At 41.5% G+C, this 15,278-nt stretch overlaps 1 protein-coding gene across 3 annotated transcripts in view; it reads left to right on the top strand.

The window, feature by feature from the left end:
* LOC139444651 (cortactin-binding protein 2-like) overlaps nt 1–14,762 on the top strand; it is a 75,446-nt gene extending 60,684 nt beyond the window's left edge. For 2 of the 3 annotated variants that reach the window (XM_071225574.1, XM_071225573.1), the window contains exons 13-22: nt 933–1,028; nt 2,981–3,057; nt 3,803–3,889; nt 5,279–5,378; nt 6,997–7,146; nt 7,823–7,910; nt 9,677–9,973; nt 10,440–10,609; nt 11,766–11,961; nt 13,016–14,756. In XM_071225574.1, the coding sequence (XP_071081675.1) occupies nt 933–1,028; nt 2,981–3,057; nt 3,803–3,889; nt 5,279–5,378; nt 6,997–7,146; nt 7,823–7,910; nt 9,677–9,973; nt 10,440–10,609; nt 11,766–11,961; nt 13,016–13,619 (1,865 nt within the window). In that variant the 3' untranslated portion in view covers nt 13,620–14,756. Of the gene's footprint in view, nt 1–932; nt 1,029–2,980; nt 3,058–3,802; nt 3,890–5,278; nt 5,379–6,996; nt 7,147–7,822; nt 7,911–9,676; nt 9,974–10,439; nt 10,610–11,765; nt 11,962–13,015 lie in introns of all 3 variants that reach the window. The other variant, XR_011651845.1, reaches the window with a different exon arrangement.
* Nucleotides 14,763–15,278: the final 516 nt, after the last annotated feature.

Below are 15,278 nucleotides of genomic sequence, written 5' to 3'. Positions count from 1 at the left end.
AAACCTATGATTGTGGGTTCGAATCCCGGTTCGCCCTGATTTTGTTTCTAGGTTTGTCAGCACCATACCCATGCTTGTGGGTTTCACCTAAGTGGTAAACGTCTGAGACCTGCATCACTTCGAGCTTTCCTCCCACATTAAGCTGACACGCCGCGATATAACTGGAATAATGTTAAAAGCAGTGTTAAATCTAACTCACTCACTCACTCACTATCAACTTTGGGACTACTCTTTGTAGTACTTATCCTTGTACCTTGGACTGCCCCTGTGGTCTAGTGGATAGAGCGTCTGCGCCGCGATTCGCTGTGCAGAGTTGCGTCCCTTGGGCACGCCAGAAACCTATGATTGTGGGTTCGAATCCCGGTTCGCCCTGATTTTGTTTCTAGGTTTGTCAGCACCATACCCATGCTTGTGGGTTTCACCGAAGTGGTAAACGTCTGAGACCTGCATCACTTCGAGCTTTCCTCCCACATTAAGCTGACACACCGCGATATAACTGGAATAATGTTAAAAGCACTCACTCACTCACTATTGACTTTGACACTACTCTTTGTAGTACTTATCCTTGTACCTTGGACTGCCCCTGTGGTCTAGTGGATAGAGCGTCTGCCAGAGAGTGGAAGGTTGGGGTTCGATCCCCGGCTGAGTCATACAAAAGATGGCACCCTTTGTTACCCTGCCTGGCGCTCGGCATTAATGGGTTAAAACAAGGACTGATTAGCTTGGAGTCAGTATACTGTGTCTTTGTGGGGTATTCATGTTAAACTGTAGCATGGTATCTCACTCGGATAGCATTATAAACTCGACATTTGACTGGACGAGCACACGCACACACGCACGCACTCGTTCCATTTTATGGTGTGGTAATGTAAAAAACAATTCTGCTACCATGGTTACCGACTTGTCCTGTGATGAAGTACATAATGTTTCAGGTTACTATGAGTGGAGTCCGGGCAGCCCCTGTGACAAGCTGCCGTTTGAGATTGTGTGCAACAACACTTCCAACACTCTCAGTATCACACTCAGCAGTAAGTACTCAGGTTCTCACCACTGGATGGCTTTCTGTTAATATACACCAAATTTGGGCACCTGGGAACATCTTCCCTCAGGCATGCCAGGATAAATCACACATTGGTTCAAATCTCAGAAACACTGATATACACAGTCATCAATGCATAAATTGGCGAAGGTTGCAAATTGGGTCAACTGCAGTATTTGGGTCCCCACTTCGGAGGTTTCCGTAAGCTTCGCTTATGTAAAAGCGCGCATGCGGAAGCGTGCCAAAATCCATTAGGAGGCATTTTTTAGCAAGAAGGACCCCCAAAATGAGCTGGACGTGAAAAGTAAGGTAAAAAACTCTGCCCCTGTGGGGGCCGAAAGTTTTACGATAGAAAGTGAAGTCGAATTATCGTTCTGTCGACTTCTTGTTGTTTGTGAGCGGGACATAAATGACGTAAGACCTCACGTGTCTGATTTTGTGACTTTCCTTATATGGACTCGTTACTACGAAAGCAACTTCGCTCTTAACTTAAAATTAATAAACTGTGGCTTGTACAAATAAAACAGAGTCGACTTGGAGTACAGTGAAGACATCTTTGCATAGGTATGGGGCGAATGCGGGAATGTATGACAATTATTTTGTTCAAAACATTATCAGAAAAGAAATATTTCAGTGGTTCAATTGATCAGTTTCTAAGTTCACCAGCCGTAATTACATTTATTAAACTTAGGAAGCAAAATGATCGTTTAAGAAAAAGATGAAAAAGAAGCAGAAAAATAAATTGAACTAGGTCTAGATGGATCCACAGACTTAGGTCCTAGAATCTATATGACAGTCAAAACGAATTCAACGTTTCGAATGATTTGTTTGAATGAGAAAGTATCTATCGATGATCATTTTCCTATGAAAATTCACATGCTTTCATGAATGAAGTTATACCATATTGCGATTTATTTGAAAAAGGGGATCCTCCCCTTCACCCCTCGTATTTTACTGTAAAAATGTCATAAAGGTGGGGTTGTACCTGCCTTGAACCCCGCTGTGTTGTCTGCCCAACAAAATATATTGTTCAAGTAACAGAATGAACTTACCTTCGTGTGATTTATTTATTTACCCCCCATTTTTACTTTAATATTTCGAACTGCAGACAGCGTTCAGTAGAAAAATGGCGGCCAACAAATCCTCTCGCTTCAACCGTAAATAACGAACTGCGCATGCATGGAACGTTTTTCATTCGACAACTTCCGTAAACACGTAAAAACGTTCCTTCCGAATTGGGGACCCAAATACTGCAGTCTACCCTGCAAATTTGCCAAACACAATATAATGCCATCATTCTTGTTTTCATTTTGATGGTGAGATTAAATCAGATTTACCGTATTAGACGTAATAAGCGCCAAGGGTGCTCTCAAAATTAGAAATAGGGGGCTCTTATTAGAATATCATTTTGGTGGAAAAAAAGAGTTGAAAGATATATGTTGTGGTTTATGCTGACAGCCTGAAATGTTTATGTACGACAAATATATATTTCCAGAATTTAATTGCCCATAATTCAGAGTGCATATAACACACAGGTGCATATCATACGCGAATAAATAAATGTTATAGTGTACATTGATCAATCAGAAAGGGTGCGAATGGGGATTGTTCACTTGCCAATATAATAGCAAATATCGCCGTGGGCACTTATTACGTCAAATACGGTAAATTTATATACATAGAAAAGTCTAAGTACTGTGAATAATCCAACTGACATGCATAATGAAGGGACCCAGAATTTAATATTCAGGGATTGGGTAGTATTTTGGGATGTGGGACTTTTGTTATAAGGACAGGATATTTTTTCAGTCCCTGCTTCCGAACAAGTTTTCTCCTCTGAAAGGAGGAGATGAGCAATGATGATGCGGGCAGCACCTGAGAATCAAGACTATTATTTTCTTAGCCCTATTGGTGGTAATGTGTTTGTGTTTGGTTTGACAGGTAGTGAAGACACCTCTGTATCAGTGGCGTTTGACACCCTGTACCCTCTCAGCACCATCAGGAACTATCTCCGACTGGTAAGTTTGTTGGGGTTTTGGTTTTTACGGGGTTTTCCTCAGTGATGTGCATGCATATGTGCATGTCGATTGGTTGACCCAATTTTATTTATTTTGATTGGATATCTGTGAACATGCTAGGTCACACATGAAAGGCCACGCTGGAAGTGTTTTGTTCACAATAACTACTGGACTTGATTCCATTACTAAACTTTAAGAGAGACTATGCTGAGGGGCGGTGGGGTAGCCTAGTGGTTAAAGCGTTCACTCGTCACACCGAAGGCCAGAGTACGATTCCGCACATGGGTGCATTGTATGAAGCCTATTTTTTGTGTTCCCAGCCATGATATTGTTGGAATATTGCTAAAAGTGGTGTAAAACCATGCTGAATCAATAATAGGAAATTGTGTAGAGCATTTTGTTTAAAAAGAACCCAAACATACATAACCATGTATGTCATATTAGAGGTGACACCAAACTTCCAAATAGATATATGAACCCCCCTCCTCCTCCTCTCTCTCTTTCTCTCTCTCTCTCTCTCACACACACACACACACACACACACACACACACACACACACACACACACGAGGGTAGAATAGGTCTTCAGAAACCCATGCTTGCCGTAAAAGCCGACTATACTGTTCGTAAGAGGCGATTAATGGGATCGGGTGGTCAGGCTCGTGGACTTGGTTGATGCATGTCATAGTTTCCCAATTGTGTGGATTGATAATCACTTGATTGTCAGTAATCTCCCCTGTTTCAGCTGGAACAATACAAGAGTGTGGTGTTCTATGGCCCAGCGGGCAGTGGCAAATCCTACCTCACAGAGAGACTGGCACAGTGCATAGCGGTAAGCTTACCCAAACTGACAGCCTTTGTAAGCCAGGGTTCCAATCTATGTGCCCTTGGTAGGTATCTTGAAGGGGGGAGAAAAGAAAAAGTTTTTTTTCAAATTTGAGATTAACTTAACAAATTAATTTACGGGTGGCCCAGTCTTCTGAGGCGCCACGATTCGCTGTGCAGAGTTGCGTCCCTTGGGCATGCCAGAAACCCATGATTTATGAGTTCGAATCCTGGTTCGCCCCGGTAATGTTTCCAGGTTTTGTCAGCACCATGCCCGTGCTTGGGGTTTCACTGAAGTGGTAAACGTCTGAGACCTGCATCACTTCGGGCTTTCCTCCCTCATTAAGCTGACACACAGCAATATAACTGGAATACTGTTAAAAGCAGCGTTAAACCCAACTCACTATAGCATAAGTTGGGATATATTTAGCTCCAATTTGGAACGTGATCTAGACTTCCAGTTGTCGGACTTTCAATTTTGTGGAAGCCTCGGTGGCTGAGTGGTTTAGAACGCTGACTTTGTGTGCTAGCGATTAGGTGCCCAGATGGGTCTCAACCTAAGAAAGTACGAGAATCTGTACTTTCTTAGTAAAGTGTTATCCCAAATATAACATTTGTTTAATCTGACCACTTTCTCAATGGCATTATGTGTTCATACCTCAATTATAACTCCTTGTAGATTCTGAAGGAATTATTTGCATTATTTCAACTAATTGAATCAAGACATGATTCTCTCTTATTTCTTAGCTATTTTGCAATATTTATTATGGGTCTTGTACCTGCCTTGATGGGGTTTTAAATCATTTCACAGTGTTCAAAAGTAAGGGGGGTCCTTGGGCCCTTGGGGCTTTGAGCATTAGGGCTGTGACAAGGAACCCTGGACTTGGAACACTGAGTAATACGTCTTGACTGTTAGACAATAGTCCTGCACCATGACCGTGGAATATATTTATTTTATGAAAAAACAAAATCTAGAAATGCATACAAAAGCAAGTCTAGCCAGCTCAAGCTATCTCTGAAATCAGAATAGGGAATTTTTTTATATTTTTAGAGTCAAGAAGAATATTGTGTAATATAAGATTTCAGAGACTAAATGTTAGTCTAGTTAGACAATTACTATAAAAGGTACATAATTGAATGTAGGGGCACGGGTGGCACAGTCGTCTAAGGTGCAGAGTTGGTTTCGTTTGCCTTGGTTTTCCTTGATGATGTTTCTAGGTTTGTCAGCACCTTACCCGGGCTCGTGGGTTACACCGAAGGGGTAAACGTCTGAGACCTTTAGGCTTTCCTCCCACATTTAGCTGACACACCGTGATATAACTGGAATACTGTTAAAAACAGCGTTAAACCCAACTCACTCATTACTGAATGTACATGTTGACGCATATCTCCGCAGACAAGTGAGCGTGCTGCTGGACGGGAACCACAGATCCTCTCGCTGTCTCTCCAATCTGGATTCTCAAACTTTGACTTCATCTCATTTCTCAAACAGTCAGGTGAGTGAAACACAAAGGCAGGATTCAAGAAACTGGGGACCCATTCCACACGGTGATCTTAGCTCCAGTAGGTAGTTTAACACAACGGTTAATTCATGGAAGGGGCCCAGGGTCATAGTGCTACGCCTATCTAAGGCTTAAAAAATTAATAGTCTTACCGGTGGTTCTCAGGCACCACCCACATCATCATAAAGTCGGCCCACGTTTCCTTTTTATTTCCATTTTTAAAAGAATTTAATAAATCCTAGTACTTAAAAACAGTGGGATCCACTTATTTCCTCTTCAGTTCACACTGCTTTACTGTGCATCTCGTGTTATGGTCATGGCGGCAATAGGAGTTTGTATGCTTGTCTATGTAGGGAGGCCCTTTCCCAGGTTGATGGTACACAGCTGTTTATTTGGTTACATACTAGTTTTAACAAGCTAAAAAAACACTGCCCGCTCTATATTTTTTTCAAAAGTCATTGCCTGAGAACTAATTCTTGTATTATTTTGTTAGCCTTACTGTATTTTAACAGACTTACCACAGTCGTAGCACTACAATTGCTTTGTGCAATGGGCATGAATATCCTTGTCCACCACGTCGGACTTGCATGAACCATTCTCACATGGGAAAGGATTCTGATGTATTGGCACCTTATTTTCGTGAGGCCCATTGGGACATATCTGTTTTATTTTCCCTTTCACTGGCCTACTGCTGGTCTAAGAAATAAATTAAACATAAAATTTTTTTTTTTTAATAATATGTTCAGCTGGTAATATAGACAATATGTTATTTATTAATACCAGGTCTAATTCACTATCAGTGCTTCAAGGTCACCTGCAGTTTTAACTCCACATCAGAATGACACATAAATGAATGATTGACATTTATTAATATTTCAACCGGCCTGTGTGGAAAAGCTGGAATAAATCCGTGAAACATTAAATTAAAAATGTGTGGGCTCCTCTGCAGGTATTTCAGTGGCACTCAAAAGCAATGTCTATGTTTAAGTATGGGATAGTGGTGATTGTTGCACATGTTTGATCATTCACAGGCTGCCTTGATAAAGCTGAATATTTCCGACTTGAATATAAAAATGTGTGGCACTCAAAAGCAATGTCTATGTTTAAGTATGGGATAGTGGTGATTGTTGCACATGTTTGATCATTCACAGGCTGCCTTGATAAAGCTGAATATTTCTGACTTGAATTAAAAAAAACATTCACTCAATCTAAAAACATTGAAATATAGCATTTTACAAATATGAACAAAAATACGTACATGGGAATTATAGGGAATTTTTGAAACTGTTTAGCAGAAACTTGCATATTCAGGATTATTGCTGACCCGTGAAGATCAGGTTTAGAATAGGTCTTCAGCAACCCATGCTTGTCTTAGAGGCGTCTAACGGGATTGGGTGGTCAGGCTCGCTGACCGGATGCATGTAATTGTATCTCATTTGCAGGGATGGATGCTCATGTCAATTACTGAATTGTCTAGTCCTGACTCAATTATTTACAAACCGCCGTCATGGCTGTAAAATTGCTGAGTGTGGTGTTAAACAACGAACAAAACCGAATTGTTTCTACTGATTTCACCCGGCAATGTTTCCTGAGAGTGTCTTATATATTGCAGGCTGTATTGTACCGATCGAGCATTCCACTGAAGGGCAGTCCCCCATCTTGCTGCTGGAGAACATGGAGAAAGTCAACATAGCTCAACTGTTCGGGAAACTCCTTGATCCTATAGAGTACCGAGGGAAGACATACGCATTTAGGCTTAAAGGTAGGTAAACCCAGAAAGCGTGTATGGGGGCGTGAAGATCTGCGCAACTGTTTGCCTCATGAAGACTTTTACATTTCGCCCTAATTATAAGTCAGTGATTGAAATTTACCTTGAAAGTCAACAAAAAATTCTACCATCCCTCATTGGGACTTCTCGTTGGGCAGTTTTGGTAAGGACTAGTGCTGAACATATAAATGATTTAGGGTATTTATTTTTATTCCCACGGTTTGAAAAACGGGGGGACATGGCGATAGCTATTTCTGGAACAGAACTCCCAAACTGTTAAATATTCATAGATGACGGATCTGAAAAGCAAGTTTCTAGTGGTGAACTGGTGTCTTTTGATGATTTGGGATGTTCTTTTTTTGTATTTTTTTATGTTTTCATAACGAGTTGGACTGAAAATGAGGGTAGTGCTCCTTCCTGGAACACAAATTCAAAACGGTTAAATATTTCTTGATGAAACTTGCTATACTGATCAGTCTAGTGGTAAACTGATGCCTATTTATAATTTTGGATTTTGAAAATTGCTAAACAGCATCTTTTTGTTTTTCACTGTAGGTAACCAAAAACTGTATATAAGTAGCCAACTCCATTTCCAAATTGCACCAGACCGGTGGAATATGTCATCTCCTAAAGACTGTTGTTCTTATTTTGTCACACTGTTTTTCTACAGCTGGCTCTGTCAGTGACATTGACGATGACAGTGACAGCTACTACTTGCCAGACAACTTCTACCTCCTTGCCACCATGAACAGAACGAGGTATTACATTTATGTCATCAAAACACAGATTTATCACATACTTATTGTTGGTAGTTGTACCTGAATTTAAAAACCAAATGAATCATAAGGGAGCATTACTCCAAAACTGTTTCATATTTTATTAAGAAACACATGCTGAACTGCTGCTGTTTCCTTTACCGAAATACAAGTTGCTTTCATAAACAGAGGGTAACTAAAACACCAGATAGTGTTCTTTTCACAATGATATATTTATTTGTTTCATATATTTTCCATGAAACTTTATACGCATATTACCCAGAGTACTGAAATTGTCATGCTAATTTGGATGAATACCCCCATCTTCCCGAGGCAAGAGAGTTACGGGTAACTGACTATAAAAGTCCAGTTTCCACCCTTGCCGAACTAGGCTGGAATTACTGGGCTCGATCGTAGGCGCCACCAGTGGCTATTACCAGTTATGTCCCTTCTAAGCCTCTCCTATGGACCAATCTGATTTCACCTCTCGTATCACTTGAGTTTACTTCCCATAAAATGGTGACGCCCGGTCAAGACGATCTGATCGATAATCAAGATCTATTTTGTGATAAAACGGGTTTTACATCGCGAAATGCATCAAATCATGCGAGCACCTTGATAAAAAACATGAAAAGATTTAGAAAATATCTGCTGACAACGAGTTGGCGGTGTACATGCTTTGCAAACCCTGCAATCGTTCGAAATCTGCACAAAAGTTTACAAACCGGATTTCTATTCCGGTGTGCGATTTTGATTGGACTATGCATAGACTCGTTAGTCCAGCCAAAATGTAACTCCATAATACCAGCCTAGTTCGGCAAGGGTGGAAACTGGACTTATATAGTCAGTTAACTCCCTTGCCTCGGGAAGATGGAATACCCCTTGACAAAGGAACTTGTACAAGGTATATGGTGAATGGGAGGGGGGAACAACACAATTTTCAAGTGGCATCTGAACCAGCCTGCTCTTTGCAGTAGGTTTAATAATGTTTTTAGTGCTTGCAATTAGGCCATTTACAAAAACTTCCAGTGAACATAGCTATTGCCTTGCCCCCGTCATTTTGGCAGAGGATATAGGTATTTCATGCTTGTTGATATATAGGACAACTTTACTGACCAACATTAACAAATATTGTCTGCCAAGTTTAGTTCTAAGGCGACCGCCTCCGTGGTCTTGTGGTAGAGCGGAGAGCGGAAGGTCCAGGGTTCGATCCCAGGCCGTGTCATACAAAAAGACGTTAAAAGATTTTACTTGTTGTTACCCTGTCTGGCGCTCGGCATTAAGGGGCTAAAACAAGGACTGGTCGGCTCGGAGTCAGTAAACTGTGTCTGAGTGGGGTATTCATGTTAAACTGCGGCATGGTATCTCAGTGAGCTAGCACTATAAATCGGTATCAGTCCGGACTAGTACAAGCAGCCACACACACACATACACGTGCATGCACGTCGCTATATAAGTGCAATAATCTTGGACGCGACGTTTAACCCAATTTCACCTCACCTCACCTAGTTCTAAGGCTGCAATACCTACAGTGTTGAGGTCTTGAAAACAGATAATTCACGAGAATTTGTGTAAACCGCTAGTGTTCATAGCCAGTCCTGCTTGAAGAAGAAAAAAATGTGTACTATATTATTTTTTATGTCTTATTCTGTTCCAATTTGTAGCATCAAGAACTGGTTATTACAGTCAATGAGGATAATTGGATTTTTAACGACTAGTATGATTTTCAAAAGCTGTGTTGATGACTCCTTATGTCCTTTCGTCCTCAGATCAACTGGCCTTGACCTATGTATTCAGCAACGATTCCGCTGGATTCACTTTCGTCTTGACTCCGAGCCATTCCGCAACCATCTTGCCCGCTACATTCACCGCCGCCTTCTCCATCTGTACGGGGGGCGGTTGCCGTCGCCCGACAAGCCCGTCTTCCGCTGTGCTGAGTGGGTGATCTGCCTGTGGCAGAGACTCAACGACAGCCTCACGAAACTGGGACTGCCGGATCTTGCCTTCGGTCCCTGTCTGTTCTTCCAGTGTCCATTGGAGCAGCTGAGCCAGGAGGCTGTATTGCAGTGAGTTGTTTCTGTCAACTGTTCCTTGTGTGGATTCTGATGAGGTAGAATTCAAATTATTACAACACTCGGTGCTGAGATTACTTTATGGAACAGGGACCCTAAGTCGATCGTAACTACCATTCTTTAACACTGACTTACAAGGGTCTTGAGTGGCCCAGTTGGCTCAGGGGCTGCAGTTTGCTGTGCACAAAAAAACCATGAATGAGGGTTGGCAGATTCACTTGATTATGTTTATAGGTGTGTCAGCACCATACCCATGCACCAAAGTGTTGCAGATCTCAATCACTTCGGGCTTTCCTCTCACATCAAGCTGACATGCTGTGATATAACTGGAATACTGTTCAAAGCTGCGTTAAACCCAACTCACTCACATCTGAAATTGATGATTATGTCCATTTGTTAAGGACTGGTGCCCTTGTCCATGATGCTACGTGCCCCCAGTCACGACTGTCCTATGTTGCAGGTGGGTCAAGGGCATGTGGAATGAGTTGATCGCGCCCCAGGTCCGCGATGCCGTCAAGCGAGGTACAGGCAGTGAGACAGCCTCCGATGGTCAGCAGAAAGTAGCCAACACAGCTCTCTACGTCCTTGTCCAGAGGTCAATCGTCCTTGGGTGCCCCCTGACAGGAAAAGGTTAGAAGCCGAATCCTATATTAATAATAAATAATGTGCATTTTATAAGCACTAAAAGAGCTACATTATTACCCTGGGCCCCGTTCCACAAAGCGATCTTAGGGCTACGTTGATCGTAAGCCTATGATAAAGTATGGGAGTTACGACCAACTTAGGACTAAGATCGCTTTGTGGAACGGGCCCCTGGTCAGCAGATCAGTGTGCACTCGCTTTTCATTCTCAGCTCCCTGGGGAGTATACAACAAAAGCTGCCTGTGAGGCGCCAGAAGGTTGTCACATATCCATCTCATCCTACTAGGTACCCATTCGATGCTGGGTGAAGAGTGGCATATTTCATACAAAGTCACGAGCTAAAGAGACACCACACGTGTTGGTTGGAAAATGTGAATGTTAATCGTCATTAAAGATGAGGGGCGGTGGGGTAGCCTAGTTGTTAAAGTGTTCGTCCTCACCAACATGGGTACAATGTGTGAAACCTGTTTTCCCTGCCGTGATATTGCTGGAATATTGCGGAAAGCGGAGTAAAACCATACTCACTCGTGAGCTTTTTGGCTAAAATGCCAATCTCTAATTGTTCACATTATGAAACTTATGCAGACTGGCCCATTAGTACCTCAAGTTTATCTGAGAACTTATGTCTTTGTGTACTTTGACAGGGATTATCCTGGAAACGTTTGCCTATGAGAGAAAAATCTCCCCTGGTACAAAGCAATGAGATTTTGCTAATAATCAGAGATATATTGTCTTCAAACAGTGGAAATTGTTTGATTTTCGTTACTTGTGACTTGAATGTTACTAGATTATATTGAAATGCCCTTGCCTGTCCTACTTTCAAACACTTGTTATTCCACTGGGAATATTTGAAAATGTGTGGAAAGTGGAAACACAATTTGTCATTCATTGTGTTTTGAATTTATATAAAATACTCCAGTTGATTATTTGAATCTTTTTATGTTTTTTTTTACATTTAAATTTTTTGGGAGATTTTTTCATAAACCATGTTTAAGAAAAAGTTTGGGCTAACAATGTTAAAATTGGGGTTTTAAAATATCTCAGATTTGAACAAAATTATATGTGCAGGTCAAGCATACTTTCTTTTGACTCCAAGATAAATCCCTGGTATAAGGAGTGTTCTGATTGGTACCTTTCTTTCCAGACAAGGAGGATTACATGAGTGGTTTCAGTGGCAGCAATGAACTGGACATTCCTCTCAAGATTGAGAAAAGACGGTCCTTTGGGAGTCCGATGAATGGCAAAGATCAGAAGCAAGGGGCAGACAACTCTACCAATGACAAGGCGTCTCGGGTAGAGATCATCACAAGCTCGGGGGTCCGGCTCCGAAACAAAAACAGGTCTGACATGTTGTATACTGATACTGAGAACCTCATTCTCAGAAAAAGTTGAATGTATTTATATCAGTATTTAAGACTGGGAGACTTTCTGCCCCCTTCACTCCGAAACTTAAGTATTTGTTTCTGTCAGCAAATCTGGAAAAGTTTCTGAAAAAATACTGGGTGATATTAAGTCAATATGTTATATGCTACTCAACATTTGCTTTGGGTCCAAATAGTCATCTTTAGTCAAAGGTGTGGTCCTTAGCAAATGTTGAGTAGTATTTGTTGTATTTGAGTAGTTGGTTTCTTTTTACGCCGCACTCAGCAATAGTCCAGCTGTATGACGGCGGTCTGTAAATAATCGAGTCTTGCCAGACAATCCAGTGATTTAAATCATGAGCATCAATCCATGCAACTGGGATCGATGACATGCATCAACCACGTCAGCGAGCCTGACCACCCGATCCCAACCATCCAATCCCGTTAGTCGCCTATTAACATGATTATGATTATGATTATTTGGTTATTCTGATAAGGAACCAATGGGAATTATGAAAGAGATCAGGTCCCCAGAGGCCCAAGCTTTTCATAAGAGTGAGTGAGTTGGGTTTAACGCCGCTTTTAACAGTATTCCAGTATATCACACGGCGTGTCAGCTTAATGTGGGAGGAAAGCCCGAGATGACGCAGGCCTCAGATGTTTACCATTTCGGGGAGACCAACGAGCACGGGTATGGTGCTGACAAACCCAGATACATAATTGGGGATTCGAACCTACAATCACAGGTTTCAGGTGGGCCCAAGGGACGCAATTCTGCACAGCAAATCGCGGTGCCTTAGACAACTGGGCCACCTGTGCCCCCTTGTCATAAGAGGCAACTTATTTGAGATGACAATGTCCATGTGTGAAGCCTACCTCATTTTGGGGTCAGAATTAACTTAAATCCTCTTTAAATCTACCGAACATGTACATTATGATACAGATGAAATATTGCTGACTGCAGCATTAAATAGACAATGACACATTTTTTCTATTAATCTGAATATATGTTACAAGTAAAACTCTTTCACAGAAATGTTGAGGAATCGTTTGAGACTGGCCTGAGCAACAGCAAGCGCCGAAGTCTGTCAGAATCATGTGTTGACCAAGCCTCACGTCTAGCAGAGGAGAGCCTCGAAGCCGACCCACTTGCCTCGCAACCCAAGATGCCCAAACTGGAGATCCGATCGCCCACACTGATGGCATTATCACAGTCCAGTCCCTCGTCCAGTTTTGACCACTCAGCAAACCATAGCTCTGGCAGAGGTAGCCCCCTTTTCTCCGGGCAAAGGCAGTTAAATTCCCCAATGGCAGCCAAAAAATCAAGATCATCCGAAAACATTTCCTCCAGCACTATTTATAGCTACGCAGCAAAACGACGATCAGCAAGTCCGTTCTCCTTCTCCCTAACAACTCCCACATCAAGTTTGAATTCCTTCAAATTCCTGGAAGTGACAAGTCCCCGGTCTCCATCAAGTCCATCTTTAAACTTGTCTCCAGAACCAGTTGTGTTTACAGCAAGTCCAAGAGAAAAGAGTCCCAGCATCAAAAGTCCAAGTAAAACCAGAGACGGTACCGAAAAGCATCCAGGGAATGGTCATGCACATCTGAAACAGAACAAAAAACGTTCAAGTTGACACTGTGAAAACTTATTACTATTAAAGCTTGTCCAATATGGAGAACAATCATCACAAAATTGTTGACAATGAATGATAATGGCAGTACAAGAATGGAGTGATTTGAAGAATGAGATGTTTTCGAAATTATGAATGCGGAACTGGGTATGTGTTGTAACTTTTCCAACAGGTCAAGGATGTCTGCTAGGCTGTATTAGCGGTTTTTAACTTTTTCTAATATGGAGAAAAGAAAGGTTTAAGAAATACCTAACTGTTCAAATGAAGAGAAGGGGGTTAGTGTTTATTTTGTGGCATATTTGTTAACATGATTTCCTTTAATTTGGTACAGCAGTTTCGCATGAAATATATGCTAGATATTAACGTTTTTAATTATCAATGTGGTATAATGAATCTGTATGTTATTAGTGTCCTATATTTGTTGCAAATCATTATAAATGTGCCCTTTTACAAATTGCACTAAATTCTTATAATGTAGCGACGTCATGAAACGAGATTTAATTCTCCACTTCATTATAGGTTTGTAACTTCAGAAGGGTGGTACATTGACTTACGTTACATTGTAAGAAGACACCCCATCCCCCATTCACAACGATTAGTCGCAGCAGACATCCTTTAGGGTATTTTCTTTGCCAAGATCCTGTCTCCACTCGTTCATGGAAGGCAATTCTCAGGTTTCCGTGAAAATTTTCTCGAGATAATGGGAAGTAATGGTGTTGCCTACAGTGTGCCAATATTTGTATGTACCGTCTTCAAACCATGTGGGAAGTCGTTCCGATTTTCCAGACACCAACATGACTTGTTATACTCAAGACAATTTATTTATTTATTTTCAATGATGCTGGCACACTTAGGAGCTTCTTGTTGATGAGGACCTCACCATTAACTGTGTTCACCAAGTGCACAGATTACCGGTATCTACCATTGGACAGTGAGGTGTTTGTTCTGAAAATAATATAATTGAAATGAAAGTAGTCATCTTGTATCTAGAGAATTTTTCAGCAGTACCACTTGGAAAGTTAACCAGGAATGTCTCGTGTACCATCTTCCTCATCTGTCTTCACATCACACAAAGTTGTTCCTCAAGAATGGAATGAGTTCGGATCAGTTGTAACAATTTTATTCCCATGAGCCTCTAGGGCTGTTGTAGAACCCCGTATTGAAGGCATGGCAGTGTGTGTATGTTTGTTTACTGCAGATCCATTTTTTTCTGACTGCCGCTGTTTGAATGGCCTTGGTTGTTGTCATTTTCACTTTGAGATTCAAGTCATAGTTCTCGCTGAAGTAAGAGAAACCTAAATGGGGGCACTAGTCTAAGACAGTCTCTCTGGTCATCAGGAAGGATTCAGCATTACCCAATGAAATTAGTTATGTTTTAACTTTCCCGAATACGGAATAGTATTTCTGCCTAATATATAGGGTATGTTGTCTCTTTGAGCATATGTGGAAATTGAGACATTTCAGTGGATAAGAATTGGGTATCAAATCAAGTGTCCACACTTAAAATGATGACTCTCCCCTAATGGGTGACCGTCCTGATTTCCTCTGACCCACCCCCCTCCTATAACAAATGACCGGACAGGGGGGCTAGGGAGAAACCACCTCTAGCAGGTCACCATGCTTATGCTTATGATCTCCAAGTGAAAATGAACTGATTGTTGT

This window comes from Haliotis cracherodii, unplaced genomic scaffold, assembly GCF_022045235.1.
Source record: "Haliotis cracherodii isolate W230 unplaced genomic scaffold, xgHalCrac1.p SCAF_6, whole genome shotgun sequence".
Taxonomy (NCBI): domain Eukaryota; kingdom Metazoa; phylum Mollusca; class Gastropoda; order Lepetellida; family Haliotidae; genus Haliotis; species Haliotis cracherodii.
This window is presented reverse-complemented; position numbering and strand designations above follow the sequence as displayed.